The sequence below is a fragment of the Xenopus tropicalis genome, chromosome 4 (genome assembly GCF_000004195.4).
Source record: "Xenopus tropicalis strain Nigerian chromosome 4, UCB_Xtro_10.0, whole genome shotgun sequence".
NCBI classification, from domain to species: Eukaryota; Metazoa; Chordata; class Amphibia; order Anura; family Pipidae; genus Xenopus; species Xenopus tropicalis.
This window is the reverse complement of record NC_030680.2, coordinates 82,343,882-82,369,755: the sequence shown is the minus strand read 5'-3', so window position 1 is coordinate 82,369,755 and position 25,874 is coordinate 82,343,882. Positions and strand designations below refer to the sequence as shown.

The 25,874-nt window shown below is 39.9% G+C and overlaps 1 protein-coding gene across 1 annotated transcript; it reads right to left on the bottom strand.

The window, feature by feature from the left end:
- Positions 1-748: 748 nt before the first annotated feature.
- On the bottom strand, positions 749-15,089 carry ptger3 (prostaglandin E receptor 3). Its single transcript, XM_002936086.5, has 2 exons — positions 14,053-15,089; positions 749-1,719 (listed from the first exon to the last, which is right to left on the bottom strand). Exons 1-2 carry the CDS (start codon positions 14,911-14,913, stop codon positions 1,435-1,437), a joined length of 1,146 nt encoding a protein of 381 aa, XP_002936132.2. The 5' UTR covers positions 14,914-15,089; the 3' UTR covers positions 749-1,434.
- Between the last annotated feature and the right edge of the window lie 10,785 nt (positions 15,090-25,874).

Genomic DNA, 25,874 nt, shown 5'->3' with positions numbered 1-25,874 from the left:
GGATGTCAGGGAAAACAACGTGTCCTTTACAAAAAGAAAGGTTATGCTAGCAGACTGATAAAATGTAAGTAAATATTTGACTTCATTGTTTCAGATTGCATCAATTTCTGCTGATAATAATATGCCGGTGACTGTTTTACTATATTTTTCTATTTCTATTGTTTTTGTCCAATGAAATGCAAAAGTATCTCTCTCTTTGTTTTCCCTAGTGTCTACAATGAAATCAAGTTTCTGTGAATAGAGTCGTCACCCACTGTAGTTTCAGCCTTACATAAGTCTCTGCCCTTTTTCAGTTTGGCCATAAGCTTCCTTTTCTGCGCCCATAGATCTCTTGAAATGTATCAGTATCCATCAAAGCTCAGCAAGAAATCTTAATTTAGAGCTCCTTTAATCTGGGCTTTTGCTTTCCAGATTTCATCCAGAGAAATAAACGTATTTGTACAGTGTTTCAGACATCTGCAGATATGTTTGCTTTCAAGGACAGCATACAATGATTAAGATGCAGAGGTCTCAGGTTTTTAAAGGTTAATAGTTTAAGGAAGTATCTCTAAGGGTGGCAGCACTCAGTAATATAAAATTGCAATTGCTTTGGCAAAAAGAAGAAGCAAGTTTTCACTTTCCTGATAGCTTTCCAAACCTGCTGCTTATTTAAAGCACTGTATTGTAATAAGGAACTAAACAATTCAAATACATCCTTAAATACTAAGAACCAGGCCCTGCCATATCAGATAGACAAGCTCCAGAGACATATAAAGAAGAAAGTGCTTACATACTGTAATGTAATCAAAAGATTTGCAAATAAATCTTTCAGAGCAACGGCTCTTATGAAGGTTTGATTGTTGCTAGCGGCAATACAAAACACTACTGTTTACACAGTGTCATAAGTTGTCTCCAAGTACACACAGGCACATACACAAACACCAATCTGCTTTGAATAGTCTATGTCTAGACACTATATAGTAGACATCACTAGGATACTTACATTACTGTGTATTTTTACTTTAATTGTAAATGAATTGTATTTTAAAAATGAATTTATAAATTTTACTAATAAATAGGCTTTAGCCCATGCCAACCTGTGTTTATTTTTCTCTTTTAATTACACAAGCATTATCTGACACTTTATAACACAGTTAATAACCTCTGTTGGTAAGGATTTTTGCAAACAGTGCATTTTCTCGAGTAACATGCTGTTGTGATATCACATTCGTTTCTTTGTACAATTGTTTTTTAAGTTACTGCAGTCATTTCAGTATAAACATTTTGGCACATTGGAGAAGATATATTATAATTTTAGCAGCTTTATAAATAGTACTTTGTTTACTGAAAATATAGACCACCCGGGCCATTTCACATTAAAGCTTTGCTAGGAGTTTCACTCTTCTTTGAGCATGCAAGTTCCACCCAAAATTCTATAAATAATACCAATATAGATCATCCTTCAGCTATTCTTACATCAGTTGCGGGGATCATTGGCTGTTGCTTCTGTTCATCGTTTGAGCAGTTTGAAACAGCATTTGCTACTTGGCAAAATTTCCTGAGCAGAATATGTCGAAGCAAGAGGTAAACCCAAGGGTCAAGTATCTGGTTGAGTGAGGCCAGGCGGATAGCAGTCAAAAAGAAATTGCAGTCTTTCTGTAGCTCTGTATTTTGCTCTGAAGCTTTTGGCTTGCAATGTTCAACTGAAGTATGGTTGGACATCATTTTCAACATGATTACCTAATTGGAAACACACAGAACATAAATTCATTATCTCAGTATGATTAAAACAGAATGCATGCGTTTCATTAAAAGCATGTAAGTGCAATCTATTGATTGTTTCTGTGGGATCTGATCTTAACATTTGAAGCTTGAGTAATAGGCCAGCCTCTCTCAAATCTGCTTCCAGGCAGATGTTCCACAGTTATTAGTGCAAAAACTGTGTAGTTTAAGGCTAATGCCAGACGTGGCGTATTTTCTCCGCCTAAAACCGCCGCACAAGCCACACAGCCCCTGAGACCAGGACCAATGAAAAACTAACCCCCATATGTAATAAAAGCACTAAGTTTGCCCGGGAGCAGTAACCCATGACAACCAATGAGATCTTTGCTTTTAAATAGGTGACCAGTAAATTCTACCTGCTGATTGGTTGCTATGGGTTACTGTTCCTGGGCAGTGCCTTTAATTACATAATCCCAAAAGTGTTTACATGGTTTGATAATGCAGAGATAGCAAATGTAAACATGTCATCAATACAATACAATGAATAATGTCAGAACTTCCTGGGCCACAGTGACAATGAGGATTAATAGCTGAAGCTGTCTGTGCTTTACAGGGCACTGTGGCCAATCTCTGACATGGTGGAGATATTTCCACGCAGTGGTAAAAGGTAAACATTACCCCTAAAGAGCCTCAATTACCCATATTTAATATTATGAGTGGGATCAGCTATAATTGCTGACAAGACAACCTTTGCCAAAGACTCCAATGAAACAACAGCCAATTTAAAAAAAAATGCTAGGGTGTGTCATTGGTTTTACTAAGCAATAACTATAATAGTAATCCCCTCGCAGACATTCTTATTGGGGATATGGCTGTATCTTAAAGTACAGCATGTTTTTGTGTTTTAATAACTATTTAAGTGTAAGTCTTTATTTTTTAAGCAGATACAGCATTTTCCCATACTTTCATATCTACAATTTTAATTCTAACTAGATTATTTCTAAACTGTCATGTTTGTTCCCAGAGAATTCCGTGGAACAACTAATAAATGCAGTGAACAATAAAAACTACGCCCCACCATTTGTCTGTCTTTTGTTTTGGCTTTTGCAGTAAGAATTAAGTAAGGAATTAATTTTAATATTTATTTTAACCTGAACAAAGATTTTATCGCATGTGAGAAAAATTGCATTCATACCACAAAGTATTTACATGGAAGGGCAAATACTGCTATGTAAAAACACTGCATAAAACTCTTTAGACTAATGCCATATAGAGGCTGCATTTTTCCGCAGGCCAAGAATCAGCCCCAATGCCGACATTAGCACTTGCTGCAATATGCTACGAGAATATACATAGTTACATAGGGTTGAAAAAAGACCAGGGTCCATTAAGTTTAACCCTTCCAAATTAAACCTAGCACACACAAACATATACTGACCTCTCTATACACTCACATACATAAACCATACACACCAACATCAATACTAACTGTAGATTTTAGTATCACAATAGCCTTGGATACTATACTTGTTCAAGAACTCATCCAGGCCCCTCTTAAAGGCATTAACAGAATCTGCCATTTACAACATCACTAGGAAGGGCATTCCACAACCTCACTGCCCTCACCGTTAAAAACCACCTACACTGCTGCAAATGAAACTTCTGCTCCTCTAATCTAAAGGGGTGGCCTCTGGTGAGTTGATTGTTTTTATGGGAAAAAAGAACATCCCCTATCTGTCTATAATCCCCTCTAATGTACTTGTACAGAGTAATCATGTCCCCTCGCAAGCGCCTCTTTTCCAGAGAAAACAACCCCAACCTCGACAGTCTCACCTCATAGTTTAAATCTTCCATCCCCTTTACCAGTTTAGTTGCACGTCTCTGCACTTTCTCCAGCTCATTAATATCCTTCTTAAGGACTGGAGCCCAAAACTGCACTGCATACTCCAGGTGAGGCCTTACCAGGGACCTATAAAGGGGCAAAATTATGTTCTCATCCCTTGAGTCGATGCCCTTTTTTATACTAGACAGCACTTTATTTGCTTCAGTAGCCACAGAATGACATTGCCTGGAATTAGCGAATTATCTACAAAAATCCCCAGATCCTTCTCAATTAAGGATCCCCCCAACACACTACCATTTCAGGTATAACTTGCATTTATATTAATTATACCAAAGTGCATAATTTTGCACTTGTCAACACTGAACCTCATTTTGCTGCCCAGTTTTCCAATGTAATCAAATAGCTCTGCAACGTGGCAGTATCCTGCACGGAACTTATAGTTTTGCACAATTTAGTATCATCAGCAAAAATAGAAACAGTTAAAAAGCAAAGAACCAAGGACTTTGGTAATCTATCCTTCAGTTTTTTATCCAACTTTCTGACAGGTACTGTATCAAATGCTTTAGCAAAGTCAAAGTAGATGACATCCACTGTCAATCCAGTATTGAGGTTCCTGCTCACCTCCTCATAAAAGGCAACTAAATTAGTCTCGCAGGACCTGTTACTCATAAAACCATGCTGGCGCAAACTTATAGTATTGTGATTTGCAATGTATTTAATATCCTATCCCTTATTACCCCTTCCAAAAGCTTTGCTACTAATGATGTCAGACTAACAGGCCTATAGTTTTCAGGCTCAGAATGGGATCCTTTTTTAAATAACGGCACCACATTAGCAATTTGCCAGTCTCTCAGCACCATACCAGACCTCAATGAATCCTGAAAAATTAAGTGAAGAGGTTTGGCTAAGCTTGCTTAATACCCTAGGATGAATACCATCTCATTCTGGACCTTTGTTTACCGTTACATGTTTAAGTCTCTTTTGAATTTCCTCCTGAGTGACCCATGCATCAGTAGTTATATTAATAGAATTGGGTCTATTAAAAGGGAAGCCGTGATTAGCTGGCTCCTTAGTTGTATATTCATGTTTAACAATTAATTTTGGATTCCTTTTACTCCTAGCTGCAATACCCCTTTCCATCTCTATTTTAGCTTGCCTGATAGCTTTTCTGCATGCTTTATTTGCTTCCTTGTACCTGAAGAAAGTTTCTGTTGTCCCAGCTAACTGGAATGCTTTAAAAGCACGTTTTTTCTTACCAACCTCAACACTAACACTTTTATTCAACCATAAAGGTTTTGCACTGTAATGCCTTTCCTTGCTTACAAGGGGAATATACTGACCTGTATACTTGATAAGCAATGTTTTAAAGATATACCATTTTCCTTCTGTGTTTAACCCTGTGAAAAGCCTTTCAGAGATGCCCTTATACTGGCAAAGTCTGCACATCTAAAATTGAGTGTTATAGTTACTCCCTTATAGAGCTGTCTCTGCAGCATTATCTCAAAGGAGACCATGTTTTGATGACTGTTCCCTAAATGGGGCAATTGGGGGCACTGTCTATGGGGAAATTGGGGCCTTGTCTATGGGGCAATTGGGGGCACTGTCTATGGGGTCAATTAGAGGCACTATGGGGTCAATGGGGGGCACTTTCTATGGGGGGTACTGTCTATGGGGGCACTGTTTATGGGGGGTACTGTCTATGGGGGCAATGGGGGGCACTGTGTATGGGGGGCATGGGCGTCCACAGAAGGGGGCAAGAGGGGGCACTTGCCCCCCCCTGGAAAAGTAGCAAAAAAAACCTTACTTTCTGCACTGTCTCCTCAAGCCCGTTTTTGCTGTGCTCCGATTGGATCTTTCTTCTTGTGGATTCTCCAATCAGAGCACAGCTTCCTTGACAGACAGTAAAATTGACCAATCAGAGCACAGATGCACACAGGGATCGGGAGATTTTGCAAACTGGAAACAAATGAAGACTGAAAAGAAGAATCTGCAGCTGTAACTTTACCTGAGAACCAACTCTCAACTTTTGCTGCAGATTTCATCCCACAGGCACTATACCCAGGTACTATACACAGGTACTATACACAGGCACTATACCCAGGTACTATACACAGGTACTATACACAGGCACTATACACAGGCACTATACACAGGCACTATACACAGGTACTATACACAGGCACTATACACAGGTACTATACCCAGGCACTATACCCAGGCACTATACCCAGGCACTATACCCAGGCACTATACCCAGGCACTATACGCAGGCACTATACCCAGGCACTATACGCAGGCACTATACCCAGGCACTATACCCAGGCACTATACGCAGGCACTATACGCAGGCACTATACGCAGGCACTATACCCAGGCACTATACGCAGGCACTATACGCAGGCACTATACGCAGGCACTATACCCAGGCACTATACCCAGGCACTATACGCAGGCACTATACGCAGGCACTATACGCAGGCACTATACGCAGGCACTATACGCAGGCACTATACCCAGGCACTATACCCAGGCACTATACCCAGGCACTATACGCAGGCACTATACCCAGGTACTATACACAGGCACTATACACAGGTACTATACCCAGGTACTATACACAGGCACTATAAACAGGCACTATACCCAGGTACTATACACAGGCACTATACACAGGTACTATACCCAGGTACTATACCCAGGTACTATACACAGGCACTATACACAGGTACTATACCCAGGTACTATACACAGGCCTCTGTTCTGCCTCTATACAGATTTCAAATGGGGGCCAAAAATATTGCTCTGTGAGGCTACAATTTTATTATTATTATAATTTTGTATTACTTATTTTTCCAAGTAGGCCCCTTAACTATTCATATTCCCATCTCTTGTTTAAACCACTACCTGGTTGCTAGGGTAAATAAGACCCTAGCAACCAGATAGCTGCTGAAATACCAAATGGAGAGCTGCTGAACAAAAAGCTAAATAACTGAAAAACCATTAAAAATAAAAGTGAATTTGAATGCGAACTAGCCCTGATCACAAACACAAATGTTTGCAGATCCCCTCACAGAAATGCGCGTATAAATACTTTAACATACTAAACATTTTAGGGTAAAAACAAAAAAGCCCCCCCCGCACTTTTGTACAGTATCCCTGGGAGTCAGTGGGAACGGCAAGAGGTAGTTGGGAGGTTAACTTTTTACGCCAGCAGCGAATCCACTAAGTGTCACATTAGCTGTAGGTCAGTCTGTGTATGGGCCATCTTTAGCCTCCCCTAGTATCATCCTGCAAAAAAAATATATATATTTATATATATATATATATATATATATATATATATATATATATATTTGTCTGTTGCAGGATGATACTAGCTTACTTGCCCCCCCTTGGAAAATTTTCTGCGGACGCCCATGATGGGGGGTACTGTCTATTGGGCCATTGGGGGCACTGTGTATGGGGGGGCAAAACTGGTACATAGTTATAAGTCACTTATAACTGACTGCCTTCTCTCTATATTTGTATTTTATATGTAGGAGTTGCTATATTGTTTTCCTTAGGTAGTACAGTATGAGGGTATAGCACATTTGCGTCTGATCCCACCATTTCAACTATATAAAAGGAGTATTCTTTGAAAAAAAGGGGTGTGTTAATCGGGGCGTGGCCACAAAAGTGACTGTGGTCAAAAAAATTTGGCGTGCTGCGCGCGCCACATCTTTTTGTCCCTCTTTTCATTTTTCAAATGTTGGGAGGTATGCTGTAGGCTGCCAGCACCATATCTCAGAGAAGCAAGCAAGGATCTGGGAATTTAGATATGCAGTAAGTACTTAAAAAGAATGCCTTTAGACTTACTTTTAATTTCTATTAACCTTTCCTTGTCCTTTAAACTGCCTGAAATAAAAAGTTTCATTTAGCATACTTACAAACCTACTAGCTTTTTGCAGGCAAAGAAGAAAGCTCATGTCAGTTTTGGGGCTGATCCTTGACCTGTGCTTTTACGCAAACTGAGGTCAGCCCCCGTATAGCATTAGCCTTAGCAGTTAAAAAAAAAAAAAATAGGCGTGAAATTGCACTAGCAAAGTTACCCTTAACAACCAATCAGCCAATCTCTGATGAGTCTACTACTAGTTGGAAAATGAAAGCAAAGATCTAATTAGTTGCACTGCGTACTGGTGCCATTAAGAAACTATCTTTGTAAACCGGCCCCTTTAACGCTATTTAGGACACAAAAGGGGTAAGAAGCATGATTAGTCCTAAATTACTCTATGAACTATGTGGGGTGGGGGGTGGCAAGCCTCGCCCCCATCTCACATGTGCGGGCATGTGCACTGATGTTCTGCCGGAGGTGAGCAGGGGTGAGTGATCCCGGACTAGGGGTAGAGAGGTAACTGCCTAGCATTCCCCCCACAGTAGCACCCTCTTCCGCCTACTCCTAGTTCCAGCCCTGGAACTATGTAGACCCACTATAAACTTTAACTGTAAGGGGGATCATTTATGAGTGCAAATGGAATGCATGCGAAACTGATTGAGTACTTATGCTATTCACAAAGATACTTGTGCGTATACTGTATATTCTCCTAGCATATTGCAGCAAATGCTAATGTGCTCATTGAGCCTATTCAGATAAGGAAGCATGCAAATGCAACCCACTAGTGGAACCTTTTGACATAAATGATTTGTACAGTTTTAATAGCTGCAGGAAATATATTATTATCTTCTTGTGTTTTTGCTGATTAAAAAAAAGATAAGAAAACTGCAGATAAAAGTGAAAACCACTGAGCAGCTAAAGACATTTTTGCTGTTTCTCAACACTGCAGATATTTCAGGGACCCACTGTAGAGAGTCAGCCATGCTGAAAACTTCACTGGCCCCATAATTTAGGGGGCTGTTAATCATGCTGTGTAGAAAATGGTGAAAAAAATACACCACACATCACCAGGCATCACAGTGTACTAATCAAATTGTGCAATGATTTAAAGTAATTGTGCGATTCTCTGTAAAAATAAATATATTGTCTGAGAGTGGTAATTGCGCTGGGTTTAATAGGAGTACAGAATAGCTTCACTAATGCTGCATTTTTCAAATCTGTATGCATCTTAAAGTGCTGCTGGCACACTTGCTTATTTCCTAGCACATGGAGAAGTGGGTAAGTATTCTACTTGCATATGGTTCAAATACTCATTGTATACCCATGCCAGATGTAAATAAGTCACATTCCATTTACTATTATAAGAATTAAAGATGCAAACCTTTATGTAGTAGCATGTGAACCCGTTAAAAATATACTCATTGCTGACACAACCACATTACCATTGTATTGTGATGTATTTAAGAAGTACGCTAGGTTCTCTAGCCAAAGCATGTCAGGGTACAGGTTTAAGACACCACTAACACCATTAAAAGTAGTATCTGTTTCCCCCCCCCCCCCAAACTGACAAAGCAAAGCAGAGAAATTACCTTCCTTGTGCATTTTTACTTCACCCCCAGTAAAATGCTATTTTTGGTGTTGATTACAGTTGATTACTAGTGTACACACTAATGTTCCATTTAAGCCGTACATTTGTGCCCAAAAAATTTGGTGGAAAATACACAATGTAGTAGTTATTTTAAGCCACCCACCTCTTGTGCACAGAAGTAATTTTTGCACGTAATTCTTTTTGAACCTCCCTGGCCCTACTTTCTCTAATGTCACTAGTGGATATAGGACAAAAAAATACTGTATACTGTGGGTCATTCTACTTGCGGGTTGTCTCCCACTGGGTTAGGACAGGGTTCAGGTTTTTTTTAGACTACTCAAAATTATATATATATTTAAAAAATATAGCATTTTATAAAAGAAAAACATTGTATGTTGAATAGGCTGCAGCACTGGACCACTCTTTAGAGAAAAGAATTTCAATATTTTTCCAGTGGAGAGAGAACTTCACTAGGGGAGCAAATAATCTTATTTTAAACACTTTCTTGTGGCATTCAAAGTTTTTAGTGTTAAAATAAGGGTTCTTAATGATGCACTGGTGTAAATAATAGTTTTCAGGTAAAGGATCCATGACCTCTGTGCATGTACCTATACACCCTTAAACTACATGTAATTTAACTGATGCAACACTGAGAGGTGAAACGCTCAAATGGAGCCCTGTGCTTACCATCTGGTCAACAGCCTTGGGCCTATTGTAATGCCACTAACAAACTGGTGCATGTCTCTAGTACAGAAGGCACAAGTATGTTTTGTTTGCTGTTTTAATGGGAACAATCCATTCTTGCACCTACAGCAGCACCTAAAATTCACAATATGCCTTAATATGTGACTCACACACAATGAGCAAACCCACAGAACCATTCTTATGCAGTCTGATTGCACTGCCTGTTTAGATGACCAGATTGCACTGATCCAACTTGTAAGGCAAATGGAACCTATCCTGCTGGATGACCCTTGTCAATCCTTGTCAGCCAATGAGAGACACCAAAAAGAGCGACTCAACCAGCAGCCATGCAAATGTTAGGCTGAAAGCTACACATAGGGGCACATTTACAAAAGCACGAACGCTCCGAGCGTATTTTTGCCGAATTTTTCGGGGGTCCACACGACTTTTTCGTACGCCGCATGACTTTTTCGTACGCTTGCGCAAAAAAATCAGAAAGGTTTTACCGCTGTTTACAATGGTTTGGTACTAAAATTTCGGGACTTTCGGATCGCCAATACGATATTATCATGACTAATACGATTTTTTCGTAAGCATTTTTGGGATATTTGCGATCTTCACAAATTTTCATTTCCAATCCGAATTTTTCCCATTTGGGATTCGAATTCGTGGATTAGTAAATCTGCCCCATAGAGTAATGCTTGGCTAGTTCAGCTGAAAATGAATTTCTGACCCTCTCGCTTTAAACAGCATATTTATAAAGGTGCACAGCAGATATCTCAGCATTAATGCCAAGGTGCACCATGTAAAATCCAGTGCATTCATAAAGCTGTGTATTGATTTTATTCCAGTGTGTAAGGTTTTAAAAGGGGAACTCCGGCATCTGAACCAAAATTTGTTAAAGAACCCCACACCACATAGAAACCCTGAATATACCTATCACTATAATCTGTTCTTTCAAAAAGTATGAATAAATATACTTTTTACCATTATATAACCTACAATGCATTGCATGGTGATGTTCCTTTCCTTATTGATCACATGTGCAGAGAATTGTGGGATTTGGAGGATGCAGGCTAAAGGCAGGCTGAGGACAGTTGACTACTGTTACATTTTACTTAAGTCTCAAAGTAGTCAGCCAGATCAGCAGGAGAACAGAGGGGCAGGCTTCGGGAACTATTCCAAACCATATTATTATATTACAAATCATGCTTGAAATTATGTTCAATTTTCAAAAAACTCAAGTTATGTATGGGCGGAGTACTCCTTAGAAATTTCACTTCAATGGGTGAAATATCATAGGTCAGAAATATCATAAATGAATGATCACATGAAAAAATACAAACCTAATTATAATGTTCATATCTGCAAATGTTTACTCTTATGATGAAGATAACCATGATATCTGTTGTGATTAAGGCAGTTATAATGCAACAGCCTTATATATAATAATGTTAATACTAGTGGCAGTTGCTTTCTGTTTACATCAAAGGGTGCATCTAAACCTATTTTTTCTTGGAAGTGCTGCTAAATCACTTATGTGGATACATGGTAAGGAAGCCTGAAACCCACTTAAAGTCACAGGTTGCCCAGCAACAGTTTAGATAGCAGAGACTTACATTTTGAGGAAGTGCAGTGAAGTGGAGCGATAGTATGCTTTCAAGGAATATGTATATGACAGAAATGCTTACACTCTTATATGATACACTTATTAAAAAAAGAGAAATACTGTAGATCAGTCTCTGGAATTTGAGTTCAAATATTTGACCCAAATATATGTGATGGAGTTGTGATTAGACCAGGGGTGGGCAAACTACGGCCCGCGGGCCACATCCGGCCCCTTGGCCTTTTTAATCCGGCCCGCCGACGACGCCAAGTCTCATCACGTGAGACTTGGTGTCATTGGCGGGCCGGAATTAAACAGACTAAGGGGGCGTAACGCTGGCCTGGCCCTGCCCGCCCTGGCCCGGTCTGGCCCGGGGGTAAGTAAATGTGGCCCGTGAGCCAAAAAGTTTGCCCACCCCTGGATTAGACTCATGTATGTACAGAATTCTATCATCTAACTCGGGGATCATGCAGTAGAGGGTGACTTTAGAGCACAAGTAGAAGTTACACGGAATGAAGGTACACTCATGCAGTTTGTAAGATCCTTCAGTACCTATTACATTATGTTTGTAGCCTTTAGACAAGTTAAATCAATTGCTCATCCAGTCTGGGTAATTGTAAATAACCTAATGGGAGAGAAGCGCTGGCTATTTTACTAATAAGCTGTCTTTTACATTGCATACTGTGAAAAATGTATATATGCTGGGTCACACTGCAGAATCTCACCCCTTGTGTTTGATATGTTTACAGACTACAAGGCACTAATCAAAGCTTTTGGTGACAGTGCTATACAAATCTGATTTTGTTTTGCCTACTCTGTTAGGTTTTCACTGTGACTTATTACTTTATGCATTATTCTTGCTGTGACCAAAATCTCAATATATCATCACAGCCGGTCTGATTTATTAACTTGTCGCCCTCATCACTAGTCATCTTATGCTTTAAACCTGCATTTTCATTCTATGTACGTGCATATATATGTACTGTATGTATATATATATATATATATATATATATATACTGTATATATTCCCCCTAGTTCTCCTCTGATATTTATTGATCAGACTTAGTACTTGATAAGGTAATGTCCAGTGATCCAGCTGTCATAGAATTACAAATCTCTGCATTACCCACCAGCTTTGCTGGGAGTTGATGTTTTTCTTATCAAGAACATTGCCCTTTCTGCTTATGATAACAGCACAGGCAACATATATTCTAGGATTATCCTCATGCAAAAAACTAAAAGGTTAATATAATCTTGTTTTAGTATATTATATATATGGTATATATAACTTAACTTATATCCTCTGGACAGTAGTGCAAAGTTCTTACATATCAGGATGCTCTAATGAATCAGACTATCTGTATGTGGCAAACAATGCTTTGATCTTTAATACTTTAAAACATATATAACCTGGAGTTAAACCAGTCTCATAGTATAAATGATGAAAACCATCTTTAATTTCAATAATGATAAAGCAGTGTTTTGGCTGGAAGTAATATGGTGGCCATATTCAGTCCATGCCAGGCTGTTGCTATAGCCCCTTTTGACTTCAGGACAAAAACAATGCATGAATAACTCATTACACTGAAATGTAAAAGTTAGGGTGTAACACAAGTATGAAAAATGTTTCTGAGGGTGACAAATAAGGTCTATTATTGGCTATTTGGTAGACCCTATATTGACCGGCAGCCTATAGGAGGCTCTGTTTGTTAGTACATCATACAACCAAAACTTGCCTCTAAGCCAGCAATACAAAAATAAGCACCTACTTTTAAGCCACTGGGAGCAACATCAAAGGGGTTGGTGAACAACATGTTGCTCTTGAGCCATTGCTTGATCACTGGTATAGGGGAAAGGTTCTTACTGTGGGAAATATTGAAAGTGTGCAGTGTCGGACTGGGCCACCAGGATACCAGGAAAACACCCAGAGGGCCCAGGTGTAAGTGGGCCCCCTGCAACTGGCCATTTGGCCTGCTTCATGGTCATTCCCTATTTCTGAATTGGAATAAGAGGAGAAATAGATGGAAGAATAGCTGCTATCATGTAAATAAGAGAGACCAGGAGAATAAAGAGTTAGGGTGTGGAAAGGAGGAAAAATAGTTTGGAGAGTGGGCCTCTGGTCTAAGGTTTTCTGGTGGGCCCCATGCGTTCCCAGTCCCACACTAGAGGTGTGTGCACCAATGGGAGTTCAGAAGTTTTCTAGAAAAGCCCCTGAATTAATAACAGGAGTTAGTTACATAGTTACATAGGGTTGAAAAAGACCATCAAGTTCAACCCTTCCAAGTAAACCCAGCACACACAACCTATACTTACCAATCTATACCAACACATACATAAACTATATATACAAACATTTATACTAACTGTAGATATTAGTATCACAATAGCCTCGGATATTGATTGATTATCTTTGAGTAAATAATTATCTGTTACACTTGCAGTTCATGAGGTTTCTCTGTAACGTCACAAAGCAGAGGGTCCCTACAAGACTCCTTGCCAAGTGGTGCTGGTGCTACAGTAGCTGCAGAAGCAAACTTTTGTTTTGTTATCAGCATTTATTACAACGGGGTATGCAAGTAATAATCTCTAAAACTGGAAGGAGATGGTGGGATTTCAAATATTTAACCAAAGTTTGCTCTGTGTTTACCCTTTTTGCTTTCCTTGGCATTACTGAGACACCATTGCTGAGGCTCCCATTGCTAACAGCGCAAGTTACCGCATGTATAAAGCGTGAATAGAAAGAGAATTGCGCCTACCAGGAGCGGGGACCAGCAGGCAAACAGGACGCACATGATCCCCAGCAGCTGGATGAGGGTTTCTAGCGTGATCCTTTCCCATTGCCTGCTGGCATTGGCCGTGCTGCTCCGGCGCTTACACCGAGACACCAGCGCCACGATGGTTGACAGGTTACAGGCGAAAGTGGTGAAAAGCGACAGAAGCCCGAGGCAGGCGTAAGTTGAGGCAAAGAAGATGTTCCCCACTGCCTCTCCATCTCCCGTGCTAATAAAGCACCAAGTGCCCGGCCACTGCAGGGTGTACTGCCCCACCCCGATGATAGGCATGAGGGCAAAGCCCAGCACCCCGATCCAGATAGCCAGTAGCACCATCTTGGTGGCTTTGGGCTTCATGTGGCTGGAGTACCAGTGCGGGGTGCGGATGGCCAGGGTGCGCTCTATGGCCATAGCGCTGGCTATAAAGAGTGGGCACAGGCCAAACATAGTCATACAAAGTCCGAAGAAAGGGCAGAGGTGTCCGGAGGGATCCACCCTAGCCCACTGCCGGTTGGACAAGTACACGGAGATGACAATGGGGCTAGTGAGAAGTTGCCCTATGAAGTCTGTCAGTGCCAGAGAGCCGATGCACAGGAGGAACGAGTGTTTCCTTGCACTTTCCTTGTTCCTGTAAGATTTATACACCAAGAGCATTGCCAGCGCGTTGCCCACCAAGCCCGTGATCATCATAGACAGGGGGAATGCCACCGACACCGTGTTGCCCTCCTCTGCCCTCGCCGTCATGTTACTTCTGTCCCGTTCCTTCATAGCTGTGGAGGCGATGGGATCCAACATCCTCCTGCCGGTGCTATTCAGATCGGCCGAGGGGAGCGCCCCGCGTTTCATGGTGAAGCTGCTCTGGGGTTGGGTGCCAAGGGACCGCCGCTCCCCCCACCCATCCTCTCCGACCACCTGCAGCGATTCCCACAAACCTGCCGAGCGGGGCCTCTATATAAGGGCTGGGGTGGTTCCCTCCGCAACGTCATCTCCATTCATATGTGGAAGCGCCCTGACTCTCAGGCTGCCGGGCTGGCTGCTCTCTGCCAGGTGAGCTGCCCCATATTCTGCCTCATTTCCCTTCCTACCTCAGTACTAGTACAGCACATGTTTCTTGGATCAAAGTTGCGCTGTTTCCAGGTGTTAGAATAAACTTTACTCGTAAAACTTGCTGCTCATGTTGCAGTTATTTTTGCCTTGTTTCTACCTGACAACAAGGTGGGAATTCTGCACAAACACAAAGGAAACAATTTGTCAGTGTGTATTGTCCATGTGCTCAGTGGCAGAACTACAAGTTACCGGCTCCCACAGCAACATCCCCCCCCCCCAAATGTGACATTTTTTATAAACATATACTGAAATCAGCCAGTGCCCCTTTTGGCTCCCAATACCTCCTAGGCTGAACCCCAGCAGTCTCAGGGTGTTTTCCTCTATAGTTATAGCCTAATTGCCTTTAGCACTTCCTAAGAACTGTGTACTGACAGCACAGCTGTGACATGTAATTTATTGTACTGAGTCCTATTTGGGGATGGAGCAGAGCAAATGCTGTATAATATAGTTCACAGTGAAAAGGAACTATGATGCCACTATGATCTACAAATATATCTATATCTAGACTCTGCTAAGCTAACTAAATTATAGCTAAAGTCACCAGTATGTATTAGCAATACAAATCAATACAAAGTGAAAGATTTTAACACTAATAGAACTATACAAATATAATTTACAGTTCTTTAGCATGCCCCCACCAGCCCTGGCCTGTCACACAACTGTTACACAAATTTAGCTAGCTAAACTGCCACTGACACCACAGCACTAGCTTCATGATCAAATATACATATCATTTTGAACATAACCTTATAGTTGGGAAATAGGGCCACCTAGAGGTTATTCCAGATAATTGTCAGAAGCTGACACTTTTTATGGTCGTATTTTTCACAATATTTGCCATAACCTTTATTATCAGACCATTCTAAGCCCATCCTATCTCTTGTTTAGTTACAGATATTATTGTTTTCTACGGTAATAATGCATGACTGCAACAAGTTAGTGGCTGCCTTTAAAGGAGCAGTTCAGTGTAAAAATAAACTGGTAAAATAGATAGACTGCTCAAAATAAAATTAAAAAAAAATCAATTTAGTTAGGCAAAAATGTAATCTATAAAGGCTGGAGTGAGCAGATGTCTAACATAATAGCCAGAACACTACTTCCTTGAGGAAGTGACTTGAGGAGGGCCACATGGGACATAACTGGTTAGATGTTTGCATTTGAATGTGACTTGGGTGCTCACAAACTAACTGAACAATTATGTCCCATGTGGCCCCCCCTAGAGTCACTGACTAACTAAGCCATAGACCTATGGCCTTGTCTCTTTAAATGGTAAAAAAATGCCAGTGACTTCTAATATCCTTATACAATAGGGGGATACATTATCCAGAAAGCTTTGAATTATGGAAAGGCCATCTCTCATAGACTTCCTTTTTCCCTGTAATAATAAAACAGTGCCTTGTACTTGATCCCAAGATATAATTAATCCTTATTGGTGGCAAAAAATTCTGTTGGGTTTATTTAATGTTTAAATATTTTTTTTAATAGACACAGTATGGAGATCGAAATTATGGAAAGATCTCTTATAGGGAAAATCCCAGGTCCTGAGCATTCTGGATAACCTGTCCCATACCTGGATACCATTTTACATCTAACATTTCTTAGCAAGTTATAACCCTGACTCAAAATGGCATGCTAAATCATACAAGGAAATAACCTGACAGGTTTTGGGCAACTCCATTATTTCAAAGCCTCAGCACAACTTTGCTTTATGTGATTTGTATTAAAGCACTGGATTGTTCATCTTAAAATAGGGGGCAATAATGTTCACTATAGTTATTTGTAAACCTAATACACAAAAAATATGTGTACAGAAAGTGGTACAAACAAGTACTGATTTTTGTGGTGCCCCAATTTGTATGAGATTATGCCCGACTGCACAAGTATTATAATGTCACTGTGGCATGGCATTTTATGCAATACACTGCATTATCTTAAGCCAGTACTTTACAATGTGTTATATCAGTGATCCCCAACCAGTGGCTCAGGGGCAACATGTTGCTCACCAACCCCTTGGATGCTGCTCTCAGTGCCCCCAAACCAGATAGTTATTTTTGAATTCCTGACTTGGTGGCAAGTTTTAGTTGAATAAAAACAAGATTTACTACCAAATAAATCCTCCAGCAAACTGATACTGTGCACAGGGGCTGCCTAATAGTCAATCTTAGCCCTTATTTGGCACCTTCTATGATGCTTGTGTTGCTCTCCAAGTCTTTTTACATTTGACTGTGGCTCACGAGTAAGAAAGGTTGGGGACCCCTGCGTTATATAGTACTAACACCAGCAAACATTAGGGCTTATTTAATAGCAACTGCACATTGTCCACTATGTTTACATGCAATGCAACATTATTTACCAGAATTCCAGTGTAATTGCATTACCAACATAGTAGAATGTGGCAAAACTTGTCCAAAGATGCAAATCTGTGGCCAAATTGGTGAATTCCTCACATAAATTGGCTGCATTTGTATTGGCTTTCTGCCATCGCAATGGGCTTGTTTGTTTGGGTTCATATTACATATAGGGCCTGATTCACTAAAGTGCGATAAAATGTGCGCTATTTTTAGTGTGCGCTATAAATTTTACCGCGTCTTAATTTTGGCGATTTTTCGCACGATTCACTATAAGCATACGTGCGCTTTTTTACGCGCGATATTGCATGCGTTATTTAACTCGCAAAGACTATTTCAATGCGGTATTTGCCGGTACATGCGCTAAATTACGCACGCGAATAGTCACCGCATATGAATGGTAGCATAGAAATAGTGTATAAAAATTGTCACCACATATAAATGGTGTATATAAATATTAGCCACATATAAATGGTAGCATATAAATGGTATCATATAAGTAGTAGATGCTTATAAATAGTAGCCACTAGTGATGAGCAAATGTGTTCTGGTTATCTTTAGTGAAAAATTAGCAAATCTTATTAGCAAAAGATCCACGAAACGGCAAAAATGTTGTGCGGGCAAAAAAATTGTTGCCCGTGACTATTATTTTTTGACGCTTGTATAAATTTTTGGATGTGCGTTGAATTTTTACGTGGCAAATTTTTTCATGCGTTTTGCCATTGGCGGATTGTTTTGCGAAACGCATGAAAAAATCCGCCGCGAAAAAATTCAACGCACGTCCAAAAATTTGCTGCGAATCCATGCCTGGCGAAACATTTCATCACTTGTAGCCAAATATAAATAGTCGCGCAAATGAACGCGCGCCATGTTAGCCATACACGCCAATACTTGCGGAAAATTACTGTATTAAAAATAAACATTTCGCTGCAAACTGGCGGCTGCATCACTCTAGGGGAAACACAGACTTCAATAAATAACACTGCAAAGTCCATATTTTATTGCAAAAAACTAATTTACTGTACTTTTCTATAATTATCGGCTGCCTGAAGTAGGTGTTAATTTTGAGTAAAATTGAGTAAAAAGACACATACTTGAATAAATAACACCGTAAGTCCATATTTTATTGCAAAAAAATCATTTACTGTACTTTTCTATAATTTTTCGCCTGCCTGTAGTAGGAGTTAATTTTCGCATAGCCGAATGCGATATTTAGCGTGCAAAAGTTATAGTGAATCATGCGATCGTATTCTTTTCAGCATGGAAATTAATGCATGCGGTAAAACTAGCGTGAGAAATACTGCATGCGAAAATGGCGATTTATCGCATGCGATAATACTATGGTGAATCGCGCGCAAATTATCGCGTCTTTTTTACCGCAAAAAAGCGTGCGATAATTTTTATCGCACTTTAGTGAATCAGGCCCATAATGTTTTATTTCCCAAATATATATATTAATAGATTTGGCCTAGGGCTTTTTAATCATATGCTGCTAATACCTTAATATTATTTATTCTTTTTTTTTAATAATCTATAATATGTAAGAAGAAGAAACCATTAGTGTAATACACTAGGGGAAACAAAGACTGCATATACAAAGGTTTAAAGAAAGCTACAAATATAACAGCATGCTGTGTAAACTAAATTGCTGTTTTTCAAAGAAGTTTTGTTAAACAGAAACGCACACATTTTAGAGAACACATGATAAATGCTTTATATACAATTTATTTTAAATGTAAAAGGTCCCAATCATAAACCAGCAGAGGAGAAACAGTTCCAGTTTACCAGACAGCTATAAATAGTGTGAACAGTGTAATTTATTTTTTTGTTAAGATGTGTTCTGGGAACTTCTGCGCGTTTATTCTAATGTCACAAGGATAAACATTTTGTCCCATTTAACACAGGGACTGGTTCATTAATAAATTATGGAAAAAATATTTTGAAATATTTTTCCTTTTGTATTTACCAGAATAGAGCAAGTCTCAATACCAATCAAACTGGAAGGCCTATTTATCAACATTTTCATTTTTGTCAGTTTGGAAAAACTAATTTTCTCTAAAACCACGAATGCCAAGTGATATATTAAAACAGCCTTTTAAAAAAAAGTTCAAATGAGAGAAAAAAAACCAACATAGAAAAATGCCACAAAGTTAAGAAAAGATTGGCCAATTGAAAGAGGACAGCTGCCATTGACTTCTACTTGACCTGTACAGCTTTTGGATGGTGTATTTTTACTTTCTTATTTGTTGCAGTTTAGTTGCATAATAAATGGTGAAAAACGTATTTTTCTGCAAAAAAAATATGAATCGTAATAAAAAAAAAAATTCTTCAAATCTGTGGTTGGCTGATGCTGGACAATATTCATAAGGAATTTTAGTAAGCTATGTTGTATGAAGTACCTGGGAAATATAGAATAGAATGAAATACATTCAGTTATACCTACCACTCTTTTTTTATACATCTCTTATAGGTTTACCGTACAACCTATGTGGAAAATGTGACTATACAATTTTTTTGCCCATAAGGACAATGCCACACTTGCCCACATTACTGCTACTAAAATATGTGCTGCAGATCTCTTTATTGATGCAATAAAACCTATTATAGCTAGCAACACGTAGTTGTCACCTGTTTACTTTTGCAGCATAACATTTAAGGGCAGATTTATCAAAATGTGAGATTAGAGCTCACCACAGAAAAATTCACCCACTTTCCATTCATTCCTATGAGGTTTTTAAAAGTGTAATTATCAAAACAAATATGGTTCTAAAAATCCAACAGGAATAGAAATTTGGGACATTTTTCTGTGGTGAACTTTAAACTCACATTTTGATAAATCTGCCCCTTAAGGCAATTGGCCACTGTCGCCCACAGTTACTGTCATGGCCCAAATTGTTGGCACCCCAGAAATTTTTCCTGAAAATCAAGTATTTCTCACAGAAAAGTATTGCAGTAACACATGTTTTGCTATACACATGTTTATTCCCTTTGTGTGTATTGGAACAGAACAAAAAAGGGAGGAAAAAAAGCAAATTGGACATAATGTCACACAAAACTCCAAAAATGGGCTGGACAAAATTATTGGCACCCTTTCATAAATAAGGATAAATAAGATTGTTTCAAACATGTGATTCTCCTTTAAACTCACCTGGGGCAAGTAACAGGTGTGGGCAATATAAAAATCACACCTGAAAGCAGATAAAAAGGAGAGAAGTTCACTTGTCAAAGTCTTTGCATTGTGTGTCTGTGTGCCACACTAAGCATGGACAACAGAAAGAGGAGAGGAGAACTCTCTGAGGACTTCAGAACCAAAATTGCGGAAAAATATAAACAATCTCAAGGTTACTAGTCCATCTCCAGAGATCTAGATTTGCCTTTGTCCACAGTGCGCAACATTATCAAGAAGTTTGCAACCAATGGCACTGTAGCTAATCTTCCTGGGCATGGACGGAAGAGAAAAATTGCTGAAAGGTTGCAACGCAGGATAGTCCGGATGGTGGATAAGCAGCCCCAAACAAGTTCCAAAGAAATTCAAGCTGTCCTGCAGGCTCAGGGAGCATCAGTGTCAGCGCCAACTATCCGTCGACATTTAAATGAAATGAAACACTATGGCAGGAGACCCAGGAGAACCCCACTGCTGACACAGAGACATAAAAAAGCAAGACTACAGTTTGCCAAAATGTACTTGAGTAAAGGTGGCCATACACAAGCAGATCCGCTCGCTTGGCGATGTTGCCAAGTGAGCGGATCTTCCCTCGATATCCCCACCTACGGGCGGGCGATATCGGGGAGCATTTAGGTAAAAAAAAAAATAATCCGATCGTTTGGCCCTGGGGCCAAACGATCGGATTATGTGGGCGGCAATGGGGCAGTCGGATCGGGGACCGCATCAACGAGCCGATGCGGTCCCCGATCCGACCGGATTTTCTAACCTGGCCGATCGAGATCTGGCCAATTTCAGGCCAGATATCGGTCGGCCAGGCCGCTCTGCTCTCCCCATACACGGGCCGATTAGCTGCCGAATCGGTCCAAGGGACCGATATCAGCAGCTATAGTCGGCCCGTGTATGGGGACCTTAAGCCACAATCCTTCTGGGAAAATGTCTTGTGGACAGATGAAACCAAGATGGAGCTTTTTGGTAAAGCACATAATTTTACTGTTTACCGAAAATAGAATGAGGCCTACAAAGAAAAGAACACAGTACCTACAGTGAAATATGGTGGAAGTTCAATGATGTTTTGGGGTTGTTTTGCTGCCTGTGGCACTGGGTGCCTTGAATGTGTGCAAGGCATCATGAAATCTGAGGATTACCAAAGGATTTTGGGTCGCACTGTAGAGCCCAGTGTCAGAAAGCTGGGTTTGCGTCCAAGATCTTGGGTCTTCCAGCAGGACAATGACCCCAAACATACGTCAAAAAGCACCCAGAAATGGATGGCAACAAAGCGCTGGAGAGTTCTGAAGTGGCCAGCAATGAGTCCAGATCTAAATCCCATTGAGCATCTATGGAGAGATCTTAAAATTGCTGTTGGGAAAAGGAGCCCTTCCAATAAGAGAGACCTGGAGCAGTTTGCAAAGGAAGAGTGGTCCAAAATTCCCAGTGAGAGGTATAAGAAGGTTATTGATGGTTATAGGAAGCAACTGATTTCAGTTATTTTTTCAAAAGGGTGTGCAACCAAATATTAAGTTAAGGGAGCCAATCATTTTGTCCAGCCGATTTTTTGGAGTTTTGTGTGACATTATGTCCAATTTGCTTTTTTTCCTCCCTTTTTTGTTCTGTTCCAATACACACAAAGGGAATAAACATGTGTATAGCAAAACATGTGTTACTGCAATACTTTTCTGTGAGAAATACTTGATTTTCAGGAAAAATTTCTGGGGTGCCAACAATTTGGGCCCTAACTATAAGTCGTGGCTACCATGGGTGACTAATCTCCCCGAAAGGCTTTACCACCAGCAAGAGAATCGTCAGTTGGAAAGGATACGCTTTGTTCTAAAAACGAAGCGCCACATAAGCCTTCCAACTTGTGATTCACTTAATTGCCAGCGGGAAGACATTTCTGGGAAATGAGTCGTCCGTGGCAGCCGAGATTAATCACAAATGAATAATCTCCCAGTGGGCTTTATTAGAGTAATATGCTCTATTAAGAGATTAGCAGCTGCTTATTGTAGCTGCCCACTATTATCCTTTATATAATAGCAAGATGTAGCAGCACAAAAATTGTTCATCATTCAGATTTTTCCCTGCCCCACTGAAACCTACCATCCCATTTCACACATTTACACAAGATACAAGGGGAAAACTGGGGTAGCGCCAGGAAACCCTACATAGAGAGAACATGAAAACGACTTGCAGTTTAATCCCTGGATCGAATCAAACTCTGGACCTTGGTGGTTTCATTGTTTAATTATGAATTTAAAAAAAAAAAAAGTGTTTCTTCATGGATAAAATATAAAAAAAGTAGCAGCTACCCCTCATGTAACAAAAACCTAGGCAATTAGTGGTTATATTGCCATCATTATGTGGGCTTAGATACCTTGTTTTTGTGTCAGGTAAGGGCACTGATCTGAACAGAGCCAGGACAGTGTTTATATTCTGTAGCTCTAATACAATACCTACCTACCCTCTGCCACTAAAAGGTTTGGTAATTTAAAGCGCTCAGCTGGTGCTGGACTACAAATTCTGCTATCCCATAAATTTTGTCTGTAGATGCTGAGATTCATGGCTTAACACAAGCAGGAGAGAAATGTATTTTCTATGTGAAAGTTAGTCATTTATAGTTGCATTGAAACTTCTTCTAGTGTTGTTGGCATTGTCTGCAGGGGCATGAGAGTATTATACAATGACTTTATTAGGGAAGGAGGAAAGGTCTGTAAACAATATAAGGCACAGGGAGTAGAATGTAATTGAAAAAACGATCAGCAACTGTGCAACTTTTAGATGCAAACGTGACTTTTTCCTCACTCTGCAAATTTTTGCGGCAGTTTTGCAAATATATTTGCCAATGGCAAGATGCAGAATTTCGCAGCGAATCCATAACCGCCAAAAAAATTTGCTCATCACTATAAACCAACTCTCTAACAAGCAAGCCATTCCTCCGGTTTCCAAAATTAATCAAGATTCTCTCTCTAGGTCTTTTTAGACTTAGGCAATATTATCAACTCTCCCTTTGCTGAGCAGCGTACCATTCTCCTAAAGCTCTTGTATGCCTTCTGATCACCATTGATGGTAGACCCTTGATTCTGAGCTTGTGTCTGAGCTGTCAGTCTCTATAGGACATATGATTGATGATAAATAATGCTTTATCAGTGTCTCTCAGTGCCGATATTTGGATATCCCTGAACCCAGCAATACAACACTCCATAAACTTTGTTCTACCAATCAGTGTTTAGTCCAGGACTCCAGAATTCTCTAAAGGGGGGGGCCCAACTCTAGGACTTTCTAAATCCTTGAATAGCATAACAATAGTTATATTATTACTACAGACTGTCTACCTGATCTAATACTCCACCTTCTCCTGGTCTGCCCTCCTCTATGCTAGAAGAGGCAAGCACTGTGAAAGCAGTTACATTGTAAAATAAACTTCAGTGAGTGTTATTCCAAAAAAGAAACAATTCTGAAGGAGAGCATAACTCATTTCTTGTTAGCAGAATGTCTTAGATACCACCATGTTTATTTTAATCTCTCCTAGTTATTATGGCTGCCACCATATTTTACTACTTTTGTCATACCCTAAATAGGGGATTTATTCTATTGCCATGTGTTCAGACTTCTCTAACCAGTCCCAGAGGTCTTGGTCCACCTTATGTTTTGCAGTAATTGTGTTCTGTGTACCGGTCACCAGTTTGTTCCCACGCCAGCCAAACCTATACCATATAACTTTAAAATTACAGAGAGAAAGAGAAACCCCAAGCATTATGTATTATAAATTCTATACCTATATTACCATAATAAATTAAAGGTAAATATCATACAGTCAAAAAAAATAAGAAACTAAGGTTGCACCCTCCACAGGAATGTCTCAAGTCTATTGTGTTACCACATGAAAGAATCTCAAATCAAAAGAGGATAGGAGGAGAATGTGCATTATGAGTATTAGACCAGTATATGCAGAAAAGAGAAGAACACTGTTCAGGTGATCTTAATAGACTCCAATTAAGTGCACCATTCCCTCCCCCATATACCAGGTAAATCAGTGCCCAGGAATTAAATAAAATGTAACTTTTATTGACAAGCTAATTAAAAATTCACATAACATAACAGCGCTGCGGAATATGTTGGCGCTTTATAAATAAATGTTAATAATAACCACTCCATTCGTATTAAAAAAGTTAAGAAACACGTAGGGTAAAACATGAACCTTGTAGCTTTGGGAAGTAAAGAAGAGATGAAGAGATGGAGAGATGGAGATCGCTTGTTTCACATCTAATGCACTGCATCTGTAAGACGAGTGAATGTTACTAGTGTATCCTTCTAAGTTGGCAACTAAAGTATCTATTTGCCTAAGGCTCATCACCCACATGGTGCATGTTGCAATTGTAACTATCGCTCGGCAACAAATGTATCCACTTTCTCCCTGCACACTTGTTAAGGCTAGTTCTTGCTAATGTTCCCAGAACAGTGCAGATAAAGCTACAATAAAGTATTCTGCTCGTCTCAGACAAGTAACAGCGCAAATGATTTGACTAATTTCACCCACAGAGGAGCGTTACAGTCACTTGTATTATCTATTGTCTGGCAATGTATAGCGCCAAATCTCCTTTTCCCCAGCCTCCACACCATCGATCTGTTCACCCCTGCACTTTAAAACCAAACACCTTCCAACCCGTCAAAATCTCATCACATCCCCCCGGGGTACGTTTCAAGGGCTTCAAAGCCCTTGATAAAGGGCACATATTCTGTGTCAACCACTGCGTAGTTGCAGGCAACAGTGCCGCTATTGGGTGGGACTTGGCACTCTGGCTCCTCTATTGTATACACAGAAAAAAAGGACTGGTTTAGCACATGTGCCTTTTCTGTATCTGCTGTAACTATATTGTTACTATAACTCAATGGGATCACACCCTCAACCTGCATCTTTTTTCTATTAATATACTTGAAATTTTTGGGGTTAGTCTTGGCCTCTGCCGCAATGCACTCCTCATTTTCTATCTTTGCCTTCCGGATTGCTGTTTTACAACACTTGTTATAGTGTTTATATTCATTACACACAGCTACTGTCCCTCTGACTTATATTTCTTAAAAACTTTCCTTTTTTTCCCTATTAACTTCTTTACCTCAGAGTTAAGCCACATAGGGTGATTCTCAACACTTCTACTTTTTCTTTTTAATGGAATAAATTGAGAACAGTAATG